The following is a 15380-nucleotide window of genomic DNA, read 5'->3' as shown; positions in this document are numbered from 1 at the left end:
TTCATAGTTCAGCCAATGAAAAACCGGTACACTTTACTAGCCCGGACTCCTCGAGACTTTGCATCACTGCAGCCCACCTACACGTCTTTCATGGAGATTGAAAACCCGCAGAACCAATGACCTGAGAAAGAGGGTGAAGGTTGGATGTAGAGCACATATTAGTTTACGGGATTGGCTGCAACACTAAAAGAAGGCGGGACGATTGTAGATCCCACAGCAAATGAGGGAGCGGGAGGGGCGTGTCCAGTGAGATAGCGGGTCGTGTGGGTGTTCTTCGAGGAGGGAGGGGGTTGTAGGGCGATGCGGCACCTGCGCGCAGAGTAGACTCGGAGAGGCCTTTTCTCCTGGTCAGGTGAGAGGTCCACCTGTGGGGGGAAATATGGGCTGCAGGTGGATGAGCAGCATTAGTGATATGGCGCGGGCGGGAATAGGTTGTGGAATGGTTTAAAGGTTTATGTGTGTGGGGGAGATAGCAGGTAGGTGATGGTAAAGTAAGGAATGGTGAACAACTAAGGTCAAGGGTGTAGGTAATAGATAATGTGTGCAGTTGGGGTGCGGTGTGTTTGAGAGGTATGATGGATGTTGTTGGGTGAAATTTGTTATGCGAGGCTGGTATTTATGTAGCGTTCAAGGCTGCGAATATCTCCAAATGCGCATTTTATCCATTAGAATTAGAGCTGTGTGTATTTTACATGGAGCCACAGTGGGTAGTGCTTACTATGTATGCTGGATCAGTGTGTACCTGTATACAGTGTGAATACCCCTCTACAAAACACAACATATTCACATTGAGATGATTGCAGGGAACAGTGTAGGTTTTGGTGGGGCTGCGATATAATTGGCACAAAATAATGATATGCATTGAGCCGTGTGACTTACGGTACTTCTTAGGCAGTGTGTTTGTGTCAGCCTCCCCCTCACTGGTGTAGTCACAGAGAAGCCAAAGAGGTGTGTAACCTCGCAGCTTCTAACATCTCTATAGGGTGTTGTGCTGGGATGTTGGAGGTGAGTGCTTTAACTATCATCTAATAGATGCAGGGCGATGCACTAAGTCTGTGTGGATATGCTTAATCTGACTGGTATAAATTTTATTACCAGTTCGAGTATACCGGGGTTGTTGATGTTTGACCTAAAATATTCACAAACGTGCCAGGTTTGGAGTCTTCACGTGAGCACTGGGGTGTCTCACAATGATTAAGGAATTGATCTGTTTGGCTTCTATTAAGGAGACAGCAAAACAGTATTTGTCCATGATACTGGTATATATGCTCATGGCTTTTTTTTTTTTTTAGGTTGCCTGTTCTTAGAGGTAGACATTTGGCAAAATGATCCAGAAACATGATGTTCTTTTACCAGCTTTGCCTTATACAGTAAAATTGTAATAGATGCTGGTTAATACATTACCAGTTTTATTTAGGTGACATCTGGTGTCACCGAGGTAATATCTTTCTACTAATAGAGATAGGTGATCACACTTTATAGTACAGGTGCATTTTCATGAACAGTATTTAAAAAGATAGGTTTTTGCCTAACCTCTCTGTACTTTTCAAATTGTTTCGCCATGTGAGTCTTTCACGTGGAGAGAATCAAGAGTCAAGATGTTAAGGCTAATTTAGCAAGGAACACCCCTGTCTTTTTCTGTGTGCTGATGTTCAAGATATGTGTTTCTATTGTCGTTTTGTATTGCAGAATAAAGTGAACCTGAAAAACTCATGTCAATCCGTTTCCGTTCATAGAAAGAGGAAAGGGAGACAGGAATTTGGGTCCAAATGAGGACCACTTGTTGTGTATGAAGCTATGTAGTTACTGTTAGGTTTCTTTAGATGACAAAAAGTCACTGAAGAATCAAGTCTAGTAATGTGTACTGGTTAGGTAGCAAGAAGATGACAGATGAGGTATCTGTGTCTGTTCCCTGGGAGTGAAATTTAAAACCATGGTGTCTTCTTGCAGTTGTACCTCCTCCCCGTCTATACACTTGCAGGATGCTGATAAGGGAGCAGCGCACAGACCTGGATACTGTAAGTAACCCCTTTTCCTCACATTGGTTTGTGTGTCCACCAGCCAACTCTGTGGAGAGCTGTCCTTACCTTCCTGTGAATTGTAGTGAAGTGGTAGTTCAGTTAAATCGTGTAATGCTACATCGTATGTCCCCGTGGTAGTAGCACTGCTCCTCTTGGCTTTTGCTTGAGGAGTGCATTTATGAAGCTGTGAATTATGCGTTATGCACATCTTTGCTTTGCAAGTGAATAGTAAATTAAGTGACTTGAAGTATTCCAAACTTTTTTATTTTTTTTTTTAAAAGAAAAAAAAAAAACCCAAACGTTTCTCCGTAGGAAGAACAGCCTGTTTTATGGCACGTTGCTACATATGCATAAATGGACACTTGCACATATGCATGTAAAAAGCGAGAAATTATGTTGGTGAATGTCTTGTACAAGCTTGGAAGAAAAATACACAATTTTAATTTGCTTAGTATGGACACCAGGAACCCCTAAAACAAACATTTTGTGACAAGATAGGATAAAACACTTGTACACCAGCACAGAATTAGAAAATATTTGCTGTTGAATACCAAAGTCTGTCCAGATAAAATGTTTATTTTGCTCTATTCGTATTCTCCCACAGATGCTTCAAGCAGATTATACAGTAGCTGTGGGGAGTAAAACAAGGGCTATAGGAATATAAAAATTCTGTTTTTAGTGTGATTGATTTCTGAAGTGTCAATAAAATGATCAATCTACATACATAAGATAAAACTTCTTATGTATCTTTTTATAGTAAATATGGGAACAAACTAATGGTATACAATTATATCAGTGTAACCAGCATTCAAACTATACTATCTGAGTGCAGCCCCATGCAATACTGAATTCCTAATATATATATTGTGTGTGTGTGTGTATGTATGTATGTATGCATACATACATACACACTTTCACTTCAAGAGGTTGTATGTTTATGGTAATCTTAATGCTAAATTCTATTACTGAATATGCAGGCCTCATGTATTATCCTCAGGGCCCCACCAAAGAGGTGAATTTCACTTCTGTTTTTTTTCTAGTTTCTGGTCTTGGGCACTAAGATGTCGCTACAACTATCTGTCACCTCAACCACATCCTGCTGTGATGTGGAAAGTGTTGTATAGGTTTAATTTGCTGCTTTTGCCTCGACCTACACTGCAGCCTTTGCTTTGCACCTGTGTATGCGTGTATATATATATATATTTATTACAATTGCTTATCAGTTCTTCTTTTACCCTTCTCTGTTCTTTATTCCTACTGCACCTCTTCCCCCTCTCATCTTGCCTCCCACTCTCTCTGTTCTCCAGCTTCCTCCCCTTCTCTGTAATATGTGAATGACCCATACAGTTCTCCTGCTGTCCCTTATTAAAGCTTATGTTCCCCTAGCTCAGTGACTGCTGACGAACTTCTTCCGGCTGTGGTGGCTATTCCACTGCTTTTGTCTCCAGACTACAAGATGTCCTATTTTGGGGAGCATTTTTGGGTAAGATGTTAATCCTGACGTCTTTTTGCCATATATTTAAATCTTTATTCTCTTTAAACGTTGTGCCCCATGTTTTTTGTTTTTGCCTCCCTACCCTTTCTATTTAATTTTGTAACTTTATATACAGTGCAAAGTCTGTTTTTACCCAATTAAAATGTTTAGTTTTTGGTCCTCATTTACATTATGAAATTACTACAGTTTTTTGACAGCGCTATAGAAATACAGTTGAGAAGGACCGTGGTTCTAGTTCCTTCTTACAAAGAAATACAATGTTCATTTGTAGTGGAGCAATGCATTGCTGTTGAGAGTGTTATTTATATTTGTGTCCTTTTCATAAAGCTGCTATTTGCATTTATAAATATGTATATACACGTGTATATAGTCTCCCACGCGCTTACTCAGAGCTATGTATTTGTTATTTATATACCTCCCGCAGACGCCTCTTATCTCTTGTCAAGTGTTAAAACTCCAAAGCCCGGAGTTGTGGGTTGAGGCAGCAAGCTGTTTCTTTATACTGTTTTGTTTTTGAAGATTTTTTTTTTCAGTGTAGCATTTCTATTTGTCTATTGTATACCTTTTTTGCTTTTTATATTTGGATGCTGTCATTTTCTACTGATTAATTCCAACAACATATTTCTGTAACCTAGGACTAGTTAAGTACGAGTTGTTTGTCGCTACAGATTTTAATTAGAAGCGCAATGAATATATTCTGAGACTTGTAAAAACACAACACAAAGCAAAACTTTATGGTAACTGTACTTGAGTGCCTGCATTTTTGAGACACTCGACCTTGTGCAGGATGGAATGCAAGATGTCTTGTGTGTCTTGAGCCTCGCTTGTTTTTTATCTCTGTTATACAACTGCAGAGGCCTTACTGTATTGAGCAACACAAATTATTTATTGGTTTGATCAGCATATGTTAAATATCTTATTTAGTGACCCAGGCCTTGTCTTCACCTGGATGAACTCACACATCTTAATTTTTATTTAGAAATATCTACCTTGCAGGTCTCTTATAATACCATAGCAATCCAAAAAGTCTCTAAAACATGCATGGTACCTGTACCTTTACCTTAGAATTGGCATGGCAGGTAAGAACCATTTGGCCCATGAAATCTGCCCATTGCACCACCTATTTTAAAGACAGATCGTAATCAGTCCTTGGTTTTTGTCTTAGATTCAGTATAGCTTTATGCCTATACCATGCATGTTTAACCCCCCACACTGTTTAAGCCTCTCCCACCTCTGCTGGGAGGCTATTCTGTAAAATAAAACGCCTAGCACCTACATTAAATCCAAATCTCCCTCTGTGAAGCTTCTGAAGAAAAGTAAACAGTGCAGTATACAATCATATTGTACATAGAGGATTGTTCGTGTGTGACTGCTTTGTATGATAATGTCCATACTTTATTACTGCCATGTTACATCTCCACTTCTCCAGAGAGTTTTATTAATTTAATTTCCTTCTTCCTGTGAATCCAGATGTCTCCGGGACTTAATGGTATTGATGCACACAACCTAATTCTAGGCCCACATCCATGTCCTCCTGCCTCGGCTAAGCAAGATTCATTCTTATGCATTAGTGTTACTGAGAGTGACTCCTTTACCATACGTAATCTGCTTGTTGCAGTCTTTTAATGTTTTTTTTTTGTTTGTTTGTTTGTTTTGTTGAAAGCTTTATCAATATACATGGCTATTTATATGGCTTCATCACCTACCCAACTTTGGCCCAGTACACTCAATGTTCTCATAGCTTTTAGATGATTCTATTTTATTAAGTAACTCTAAGTAAAGTATGTGATTGACCAGGTCCACTGGTAAGTATGACTAAATAGTTATGCTTAACTGAATGATACCAGTTCCAGGTATTTTACATTATGGCTGCCTGAGTGCCCACTTGCTTAGACTGCCTTCTGTGTTGTCCTGAAATGCTGTAAGCATTCTGTGACATGGTGAAGAGGATTGTAAGTGATGAGATGCGGCCATGCTTCTAGTTTCTTGTTTTTTTTTTAATCTAAATTCCATCATTTTTCAAATACACAGGTGCACATAATAAAAAGCCTATTCACTTCCCTTGGTGTTACATGCTCCCTGTATTATTTATTCATATAAATTTGCCAATATGTGGCCAAGGTGTACTCCAGTCTTTTTGGATAATTTAAGTGTAGATGCACAAAGGATAACAATAAAGAGATAATTAAAGTTTGGTGCAGTTGATGAAAAATTAGATTTTTGACATGCAGGCAAATTTTTATTCTGTAAGGCCTTATATAAAACTTATAATAAGCTCAAGTAAAAATAAATAACATTAAGATAATGCTAAGTAATAGCATTTTTGTTTACTAACCAGCAGCTGCCAACATGTTTGAGTATAGGTTTTGCCATAGTGCATTACTTCTGAGGGCCGGACAGACTGAAAGCTTTTTAAGATACTAATAAAACCAATTATCACGTGTATACGTAGAAGAAAGTACAGTGTTTTCAATAGCAGACTTTATTCAGTATATAACTTCTGTGTTTACAGGGGTGAGGGCCTCATGCACCAATTTGCATCTAGGTGTATTATATTGTGAAATTAAATAATTACTTTCCATTTTGGGGGAGGGGTTATTTAAGGGTAATTCAGGCTATGTTGACCTTGGCCTTCTTTTCAAGCAGACAGAGATTCCAGTTACCAGTGGAAACTGGTTTCCATGGCAACAAGGCCTGCATCCCCAGCCTGGCACACAGGCCTATTCTGTGCTATAGGGTGGTACACAGGCTGGCATTGTAAGCCCCCAGAATGCAGCTCTGTCATCTGGCATCCTTATGCACAGGATACGCAGGACACCTGCAGCGAGATATACGTGTCTGGGTAAAATGGCAGTGAAGCAGTTGTTCTTTGATCTGCCCTATATTCTACAGTGTGCTTACAGCAAATGTAACTAAAAAATCTTCTCTCCCATTTTTTCGCTACAGCTAAGTCTGTAGAATTTTAAGGCTTCATAGGCTGTTCATTCAGTTGCTTTATGTACGTAGCTAGCGGTTTAAACTGTCACACTCGTGTCTTTATATCCCTGTCTTGCGGTCATTTAATGGAAAGAAGTGTTGCTCCAACCCAAAAATTGATTTCAAATGCAATATCAGGAACTAGAATAGCTCTAAAATGTTGGTTTAAACTTGATCCAATGTGGGGCTGTCGTAATCGGTAACATTTTGTCCAGTTTCTTTGTTGAGGGGGCTGGTTACAAACAATTGTTAATATTGCACATTTTAGAGTAGATCTATCAAACAAAAAAGTTGATCAAATGTAACAACTGGAATTAATTTTGGTAAAATTCATAACACTGTGGGCTAACCCAGATGAGGTGATTAAGGTCTGAGTCTTTACATCAGGAACAATGGGCAGACTTAGATGAATGGTTCTTCTCAAATGTAATATTTCTGTTGAGGAATAGGCTTCATTAGCATTGCCAGAACTGGCTCAGGCATACTTGAAAACTTGAAACTTGAAACTTCCTGGGGCATAAAGTAGCTTAAAGTGGAGCCTAAAGTAGGCAGACATATGGAACACTTTGGCACCACCTACTTTAGGCCCCCACCTCTTCTGTTCCTTGGTGTCTGGAGCTCATTTCCCAGTGTTTTCTCGGACGTATCCAGCTTAAACGCAATGGTGCCTGTGCACAGTGTAACTTAATGTGCATAGGCAGTATTTTCATGCTGAGACACACCAGTTTGATGGGGGTGGGTGGGGAGGATGTTGGGAATGACACTGTCCAGGCAAATTCGAGACTGCTGGCAGGTTGGCTTGTGGGGAAAAATCAAATAAAATAATCAAATAAAATTGTATCAAATATATACTTCCCAATACTTGTTTCACAGATGGTATAAGTTCTCAAGAATCCTAGGTACTTGAAAGAAAAGAACAAAAAAACCAAGGAACTTTATGGTGTAGTATGCACAATAACAAGTGGTGTATGTGATAGAGTATAAAAGAGACTCTTACACTTTGCAGGACAATGCAACTTTCAGGTGTTCCTTACGGCGTGCATGAATCCAGTTTTCTCCCAAACAATTGGAAATCGTATACCAGGGGGTTCAAAAGTATACAAATATCTTTAATCTTGAATAAAATCTGGTAGTTTACAAAAAAGTGGTATAAAACGTCCCGTAACTTCCGCTTGGTGTTGTTGTAGCTTTGCTACGTGTGGAATTCTGAGTGTGCGCCCCCCCCCCTGTTTTTCGTCAGTACGCACGACGCGTTTCGCTCGAATAGCTTCTTCTGGTACGAGACTCTTGTATCCCCCTTACATTATTTAAATCCTTTCCTTTCACTCAATTGGTGGAGAGACAACTGGAATCACTTGATTTTCAATAACTATGCAATTGAAAATAAAGTAAGTTACTAGATGTTTTATACCGCTACCACTTATTAAATATCTATTTATACTTTTTAACCTCCTGGTATCCGCCTTCTGGGTTTTTTTTGTTTTGTTTTTTAGAGAAAACTGGTTTCATGCCCACCATCAGGAACACCTGAAAGTTACATTGTAAAGAAACAAAATACATTGACCTGCAAAGTATAAGTCTCTTTTATACTCTATCTCATATGCCACTTGTTTTGTGCATACTACACCATAAAGTTCCTTGTTTTGTTTTTTTTTCTTTCAAGTACCTAGGGTTCTTGAGAACTTACACCATCTGTGAAACAAAAGTTTTGGGAAGTACCGTATTGGCTCGAATATAGGCCGCACTTTTTCCCCCCCACTTTAAGTCTTTAAAGTGGGGGTGCGGCCTATATTCGGGGTCTAGCGCCAGACACCCGGGACATGCAGTCCTGGGCGCCGGGCAGGCAGCGGGGTTAGGATACAGATCCCCCGCAGCGGTGCAGGGGACCTGCATCCTACTCCCCGATACGCTCAGACAGCCTCCCCTGCCAGCACTTCCCACGGGGGGGGGGGTGCCGGCACGGGAGGTTGTCTAAGCGTAAGTCTCTCTCCCCCCCCGGACTTACCGGAGCAGACTCCCGGTGTCTTGCGGGGCCGGCGGAGGACATCTACGCAATACGCGTATGCAACTTCGTGAAGTTGTATTGCGTAGATGTCCCCCGCCGGCCCCGCAAGACACCTGGGAGTCTGCTCCGGTAAGTCTGGGGGGGGGGCAGAGGAGGACAGTGGTAGCGTATCTCGGGGAGGGAGGACAGTGGTAGCATATCTCGGGGAGGGAGGACAGTGGCAGCATATCTCGGGGAGGGAGGACAGTGGCAGCGTATCTCGGGGAGGGAGGACAGTGGCAGCATATCTCGGGGAGGGAGGACAGTGGCAGCATATCTCGGGGAGGGAGGACAGTGGCAGCATATCTCGGGGAGGGAGGACAGTGGCAGCATATCTCGGGGAGGGAGGACAGTGGCAGCGTATCTCGGGGAGGGAGGACAGTGGCAGCGTATCTCGGGGAGGGAGGACAGTGGCAGCGTATCTCGGGGAGGGAGGACAGTGGCAGCATATCTCGGGGGGGGGACAGTGGCAGCATATCTCGGGGGGGGGGACAGAGTGGCAGCATGTTTTTTTGGTGCTTTTTTTAAAGAAAAAAAACTTTTTCTTTAAAAAAGCACCAAACTTTTAGGGTGCGGCCTATATACGGGGGCGGCCTATATCCGAGCCAATACGGTATATCTTTGATTTGATTTGGTTTTTCTTCACAACTTTATTTTTTGAGGGCTGTCACTAATTACCTTTGTCATTTCACATTACTTTTGGAGTAACTGTGGAGTTTTACCCCCAGTGATTAAACGGCACTTACGTTTGTTTAGCGCTTATCTCTTTTTTTAAGGTTTTGTTAGAGCACGGAAAGTCATCTAAATTATCACACGAATGACAACAATGGCAGCCTGCAAATAAGTTTATTGGTACAAAATGAGAGTTCTAGATTTTGTCAACGATAACATAAATACCTGCATTTTAGACACAATTTAATGGCAGGTAGTAACCATTCAGCCCATCTGTCCTACTGTAAAGACTTAATCAATCCCTTTGCTCATTTACCGCCCTCTAAACTAAAACGGCCTTGTATTACACCTAATCCTCTGAACCTCTTGCTTTAGATTGAAGTATTGTTCTAACACTTCTCCTCCTTTGAAATAAACTTCCTGTACTAAGTTAAATCCTTTTGAGTGTTTAAATGTTTCTCTCACACTTCCTCTCCTGCTAGAGCACTGCATTAAATTATATATATATTATATATAAATTATATATATATTTATTTTTTTTTAAACAGTGCCTGCTATGTAGGAGATGGGTAGCTGGCAATTGGATTTAGACCATCGTCGTATCTCTTAAATAGTGGCACTCTAAGCCCTGTTTCTAGCAATTGCAGAAAGATTACTAAACTCTTCTGTAGTGTAGTGGCCTTTTCCTACCTCCCAATGAAGGTTTCACGCTACATTTGAGACGTAAAAGACAAATGCTTCTCTTTCACACTTTAATGTCCACCTGCATGGACTGCTTGTACATACATGTACATTGCACAACCACTATTGCGTACATTTGGTAAGGATAATGGAAGCATTTTAAAAAAAAAAAAAAAAAAAAAAAAATTTTCGGTAGTGCTAATAGCTGCTACAGAACTGCTCTATGGAGAACTAATACATAATTATAATATTGAAACAAGGTGCAAAGGCCCTGTTGAGTTGGTTATTATGTGCAACAGTACTTAAGATTTGTCAAAGTAGTGTCAAATTTGTCAACTGGTCAAATATTTGAAAAGGCTTTCTAGAAAGAATGGTCAGAGGGTTTATATAGCACCGAAACAGAAGTACATGATGGCCAGCAGAGGCTTAATTAACACACAATTTAATTGGAAGTCTGGAAGGGAATTTTATGAGGCAAAAGGAAGGAAATGATTTCATGTATGATTCATCCTGGGTTATAATTTTGCTGTAAATTCTAGATGACATGAAGACAAGGCAAAATGGTGGTTGAACTGTGAAAAATGAAAGGACATTGAACAGTGGAGTAGTGTTTGGTTAAAGGAAGTAATTAACTGGTGCCAAAAAATCTGGCGAGAATTGGAGAATTGTTGGACAATGGAAGTGGAGGGCAGCTGCACCGTTGCATCTCCTACTTAATTTAAATAAGAATACATGTTAAAATACTCAGTACCGTAAAATGACCCTTTAATGTTAGCTTCTATTAAATCTCATTACTCATTAGTTATTCCTTGTATTCAAATTGATGAACTTTTCTGTTTGAAGTTGGAAAGCAAGATTTCCGTCTATCTTTAACTCCCCTGGCTGTCTCCACTGAAGCAGTGAACTATTTTTATGTACAGTTCTAGCACATGCTCACTAGCACTTTAAGCACTGTTTAAGTGAATGATGCATCAGCCGATAGCATGAACGCTATGACAACTTAAATTTGCTTACTGCTGCACCCATGGATTTCAATGGGAACTCTTGTGAGCATGTGTAAGAAGTAGAGTTGGCCGGAGGAGTTAGGTGACAGAGAACACTTGTTTTTTTTTTTTTCAGTAAAATGTATTAGTCCTTGCAGGATAGGATCCAGTATGGGTTTAACAAGAAAATAAGGCTTGTGTGCTCCATTAAATCATGGTTTTGTGAGTCGGTTGCAGTTTATTATTTGACAGTCCAGCAATGTGCTATTAGTCCCATGATAAATACAAACCCAAAAATAAACCTTTTATGCAACGGGATGCAACGACTATTCGATAATAAAAATCGTTGCCAGCGAATTTCATTGATTAGTTGAATCTATTTTATCGAATATAAGATGAGGGTTTTTTCAGAGCAAATGCTCTGAAAAATACCACTAGTCTTATAATCCGCCCTCAAATATAGGTTGGATAATAACCCTAAGATCTAGATACCCAGCAGCGCTGCAGGGGACCCTGAACCTCCTCTCTGACAGCCGGTGGGTGTCTGTGCTCTGCGCGCAGACATCCTCCGCTACTGTCCTCCACTTCCGCCGGGGAAGAAGTACCAGCCAGAGGTTGTCTGCGCGCATTGCGCAACGTTCGCCACCTGCCAGCGCTGCAGGGTACCTGGATCTCCCTCTCTGGCAGCTGGTGGGCATCTGTGGGGGTGGGCATATCTGGGGTTATAAGGCATACGAGGGGGCAGGTTGGGAAATGAAAACAAGAAATGCTTTTTTTTTTTTTTTTTTTTTTACATCCAGTTTGTAAATTATTTCGAATTAACAATTTACATGTATTTTTTTATCAGATTAATCGCAAAAAAAATCATTGCAGCCGTAAACCTTTCCTGCCACATATCCCACGCTCTGTCAAGTGAACAGAAACATTATTTTTATCATGTCCAAATTATGTTTTGGAGAATCACATGATGTTAACTAGTACTTGGATGAAATACCTGATTCATGTTGTCTACCAAGATAGATATTTTCAATATGTCTATGGCTGATAAAACTAGTCTTTAAAGTCAGTGTACATTTTTTTTTTTTATTTTTTTTTTTGTGGCATCAAACCATGAGAATCTATATTAATAGTACAGCCATGCAAAAATGTTTTTGAGAGCACAGGCATATATGATCTGTGTCCCTAGGATTGTGCTTGGTGCAGGGTATGGTTTGTATGACTTGCACAAACTTTTAAACTAGTGAATGGTTTGACAGATAAATACCAATTACATTTAGAGGGGTCAGTGTTGATCCAGATGTTCTGTTTTCAACCTGTATTTTTGTTTAGTGGTGGATTCATATAAGCAGTTTATTTAAAGAGGGAGCCATCTGTAATTTGTTCTACTCTTTCTATTTAAAGGGTGACAAGAACTCTGGCTTTGCTGTGTTGTACCACAATATGAAACATGGTCAGCTGTCTGTCAAGGAGCTTGCAGACTTTGTGCGTGAAAGGTGAGTAGACTCAGAACCACAACTGTAAAGATAACATGCTTATCAGGTGTACCAACCTGCATGGTGATACGTTGTGACTTGGATCTCTCTTTACATGGGTGTAAAAGTTTGGATCTTCCCTAGGAGGGTGCATACCTAAGAAGAGATATTATACACTGTTCAGCTATAATATTATGACTATTGACAGGTGAACTGAAAAACACTGGTAATCTTTTTATTATGGCATCTGTCTGTGGGTGGGATATATTGGGCAGCAAGTGAACGTTTTGACCTCAAAGTTGACGTGTTAGAAGCAGGAAAAATGGAGAAGTGCAAGGATCTGAGCAACTTTGATTAGGGCCAAATTGTGATGTCAGACGACTGGGTCAGAGCGTCTCTAAAGCTGCAGTTCTTGTGGGGTGTTGCCTGTCTGCCGTGATCAGTATCAAAAGAGGTCCAAGAAAGGGAAAGCAGCGAATCAGCGACAGGGTCATGTGGAGACAAGGTTCATTGATGCATGTGGGGGGCAAAGGCTGGCCCATGTGGTCAAATCCAACAGACTACTTCAAGCTACTGTAGCTCAAATTGCTGAAAAGGTTTATGCTGGTTCTGATGGAAAGGTTTCAGAACACACCGTGCATTGCAGTTTGTTGCGTATGGGGCTGCGTAGCAGCAGAACAGTCAGGGTGCACATGCTGACTTCTGCACCTGCAATGGGCACATGAGCATAAGAACTGAACCACGGAGCAGAAGGCGGCCTGGTCTTATGAATCATGTTTTCTTTTACAACAAGTGGATGACCAGGTGCATGTGCGTCTCTTACTTGGAGAACACATGGCACCAGGATGCACTATGGGAAGAAGGCAAGCCGTTGGATGCGGTGTGGTGCTTTAGACAATGTTCTGCTGGGAAACTTTGGGTCCTGTCATTCGTGTGGATGTTAATTTGACACGCACCACCTACTTGATCATTCTTGCAGACCATGTATACCCATTCGTGGACATGGTATTCCCTGGTGGCATTGGTCTCTTTCAGCAGGATAATGTGTCCTGCCAAAAAGCAGAAATGGTTCAGGAATGGTTTGAGGAACACGAGTTCAAGGTGTAGACTTGGCCTCCAAATTCCCCAAATCTCAATATAATCGAGCATCTGTGGGATGTGCTGGACAAACAAATTCAATCCATGGAGGCCCCAATTTACAGGCTTTAAAGGATCTTTTGCTAACGTCTGGGTGCCAAATACCACAGCAAACCATCAGAGGTCTAGTGGAGTGCGTGCCTTGACAGATCAGTGCTGTTTTGAGCAAAAAAATGTAAAAAAATAATATGCAGTGCTAATGTAATGAGGGAGGAATCCTACACTAGTCTTGAAAACCAGATTACATATTGCAAAGCAAGCTTGCGAGCAAAGCCTTACAACTACTGGCAAGCATTGAAAGAAGGTAGTGCTGTAATGCAGGCATTATCCATAGTAATGAAAAGTTAATGTTGCATTTTGTTTCTTTACCATTTTGTTTTATGCCAAATGATCGTAAGTAACATTGAATAATTCTTAAGCATTGATATGTCTGTCTTGGGGTATTGGCAATTTGGTGGACCGGTTTATCTTCCAGATTGTTAAATAATATAAAGGAGTTACAGAACTCAAGATCAGGTGGGTGATACACTAATATGGACAAACGTATTGGTACACCTGACCGTTACACCAACTTTGACGCTGCATTCTAAATATGTGGACATTAGTATGTAGTTGGTCCCTCCCCCTTGCAGCAATAACTGCTTCTACTCTTCCGGGAAGGCTTTCCACAAGATCTTTGAGTGTTTCTGTGGGAATCCAGTAGAGCATTTGTGAGGTTAGGCACTGATGTTTGATGAGAAGGCAAGCTTCCTGATCTCTGTTCCATCCCAAAGGTGTTGAGGTCAGGGCTCTGTGTAGGCCAGTCAAGTTCGTCCAACCATGTCTTTATGAACCTTGCTTTGTGCATTAGGGAATGGAGAAGGAACTTCCCTAAACTGTTCCCACAAAGAAGGCAAGCTAACATTGTCCAAAATGTCTTGGTATGCTAAAGTATTAAGATTTTCCCTTCCCTTCACTGGGCCTAACCCAACCCCTAAAAAAACAGCCCCATACCATTATCCCTCCTTTACCAACTTTACAATTGGCACAATGCAGGCAGGTAACTGTCTCCTGGCATCCGCCATACCCATTTTGGAACTCGTCGGCTACTAAATCAGCTGACAACTTTTAAGCACCATGTCCCTCAGCACTCTGCCACTCTGCTCTGTGACCTTCCGTGGTCTTCAGCTTTGTTGCTGCAGTTATTACTGTATTTGCTTGATTATAAGACAAGGTATAAGGGGGTATAAGGCATTTTTGGGGACAGTAAAACTTTTTTCCTAGAGGGTCATCTTATATTCAGGCTTTATCCCATCAGAATGACCAGATTTGGAAAAAAAAATGGTTTTGAAATCTGAAAATGTTACTTGTACTTGCATAGTTACAAAAAAGACATGCGTCCATCAAGTTCAGCCTTTCCAGTTAATTTGTTGCTGTTGATCCAAAAGAAGGCAAAAAACCCCAGTTTGGCTCTTTCCAATTTTGCACTAACCAGGGAAAAAATTCCTTCTTGACCCCAAAACGGCAGTCAGATTTCTCCTTGGATCAATAAGCTGTTTCCCCATAATTAAATATTATATCCCAGAATATTCTGTTTTTCGAAGTATCCATCCAGTTGCTGTTTAACCCCTTCGTGACAAAGGCTGATTTTACTTTTTGTACCCTTCGTGACAATGGCCGTTTTTACATTTCTGCGCTGCTCGTGTTTAGCTGTAGTTTTCTTCTTTCCCGTTTACTGAACCCACACACATTAGATATTGTTTTTTTCAGGACTAGAAGGGCTTTCTTTAGATGACATTGTTTTGATTGTATCATATTATTTACTATTAAAAAAAGTATAAAATATGGTGAAACATTTAGAAAAAAATGACTTTCTAACTTTTGGTTGAAAAATCTTTTACTCATCTATAAAAGGTAATA

The 15380-nt window shown here is 40.6% G+C and overlaps 1 protein-coding gene across 1 annotated transcript in view; it reads left to right on the top strand.

Moving 5' to 3' along the window:
• Positions 1-281: 281 nt before the first annotated feature.
• The window catches only part of FCHO1 (FCH and mu domain containing endocytic adaptor 1), a 77202-nt gene continuing 62103 nt past the window's right edge, over positions 282-15380 (top strand). The window contains exons 1-4 of the mRNA XM_053464406.1: positions 282-352; positions 1951-2018; positions 3408-3504; positions 12274-12365. Coding sequence (XP_053320381.1) covers positions 3478-3504; positions 12274-12365 — 119 coding nt within the window. The 5' untranslated portion in view covers positions 282-352; positions 1951-2018; positions 3408-3477. The remainder of the gene's footprint in view (positions 353-1950; positions 2019-3407; positions 3505-12273; positions 12366-15380) is intronic.

Source organism: Spea bombifrons, chromosome 1 (genome assembly GCF_027358695.1).
Source record: "Spea bombifrons isolate aSpeBom1 chromosome 1, aSpeBom1.2.pri, whole genome shotgun sequence".
Lineage (NCBI taxonomy): Eukaryota > Metazoa > Chordata > Amphibia > Anura > Pelobatidae > Spea > Spea bombifrons.
This window is presented reverse-complemented; position numbering and strand designations above follow the sequence as displayed.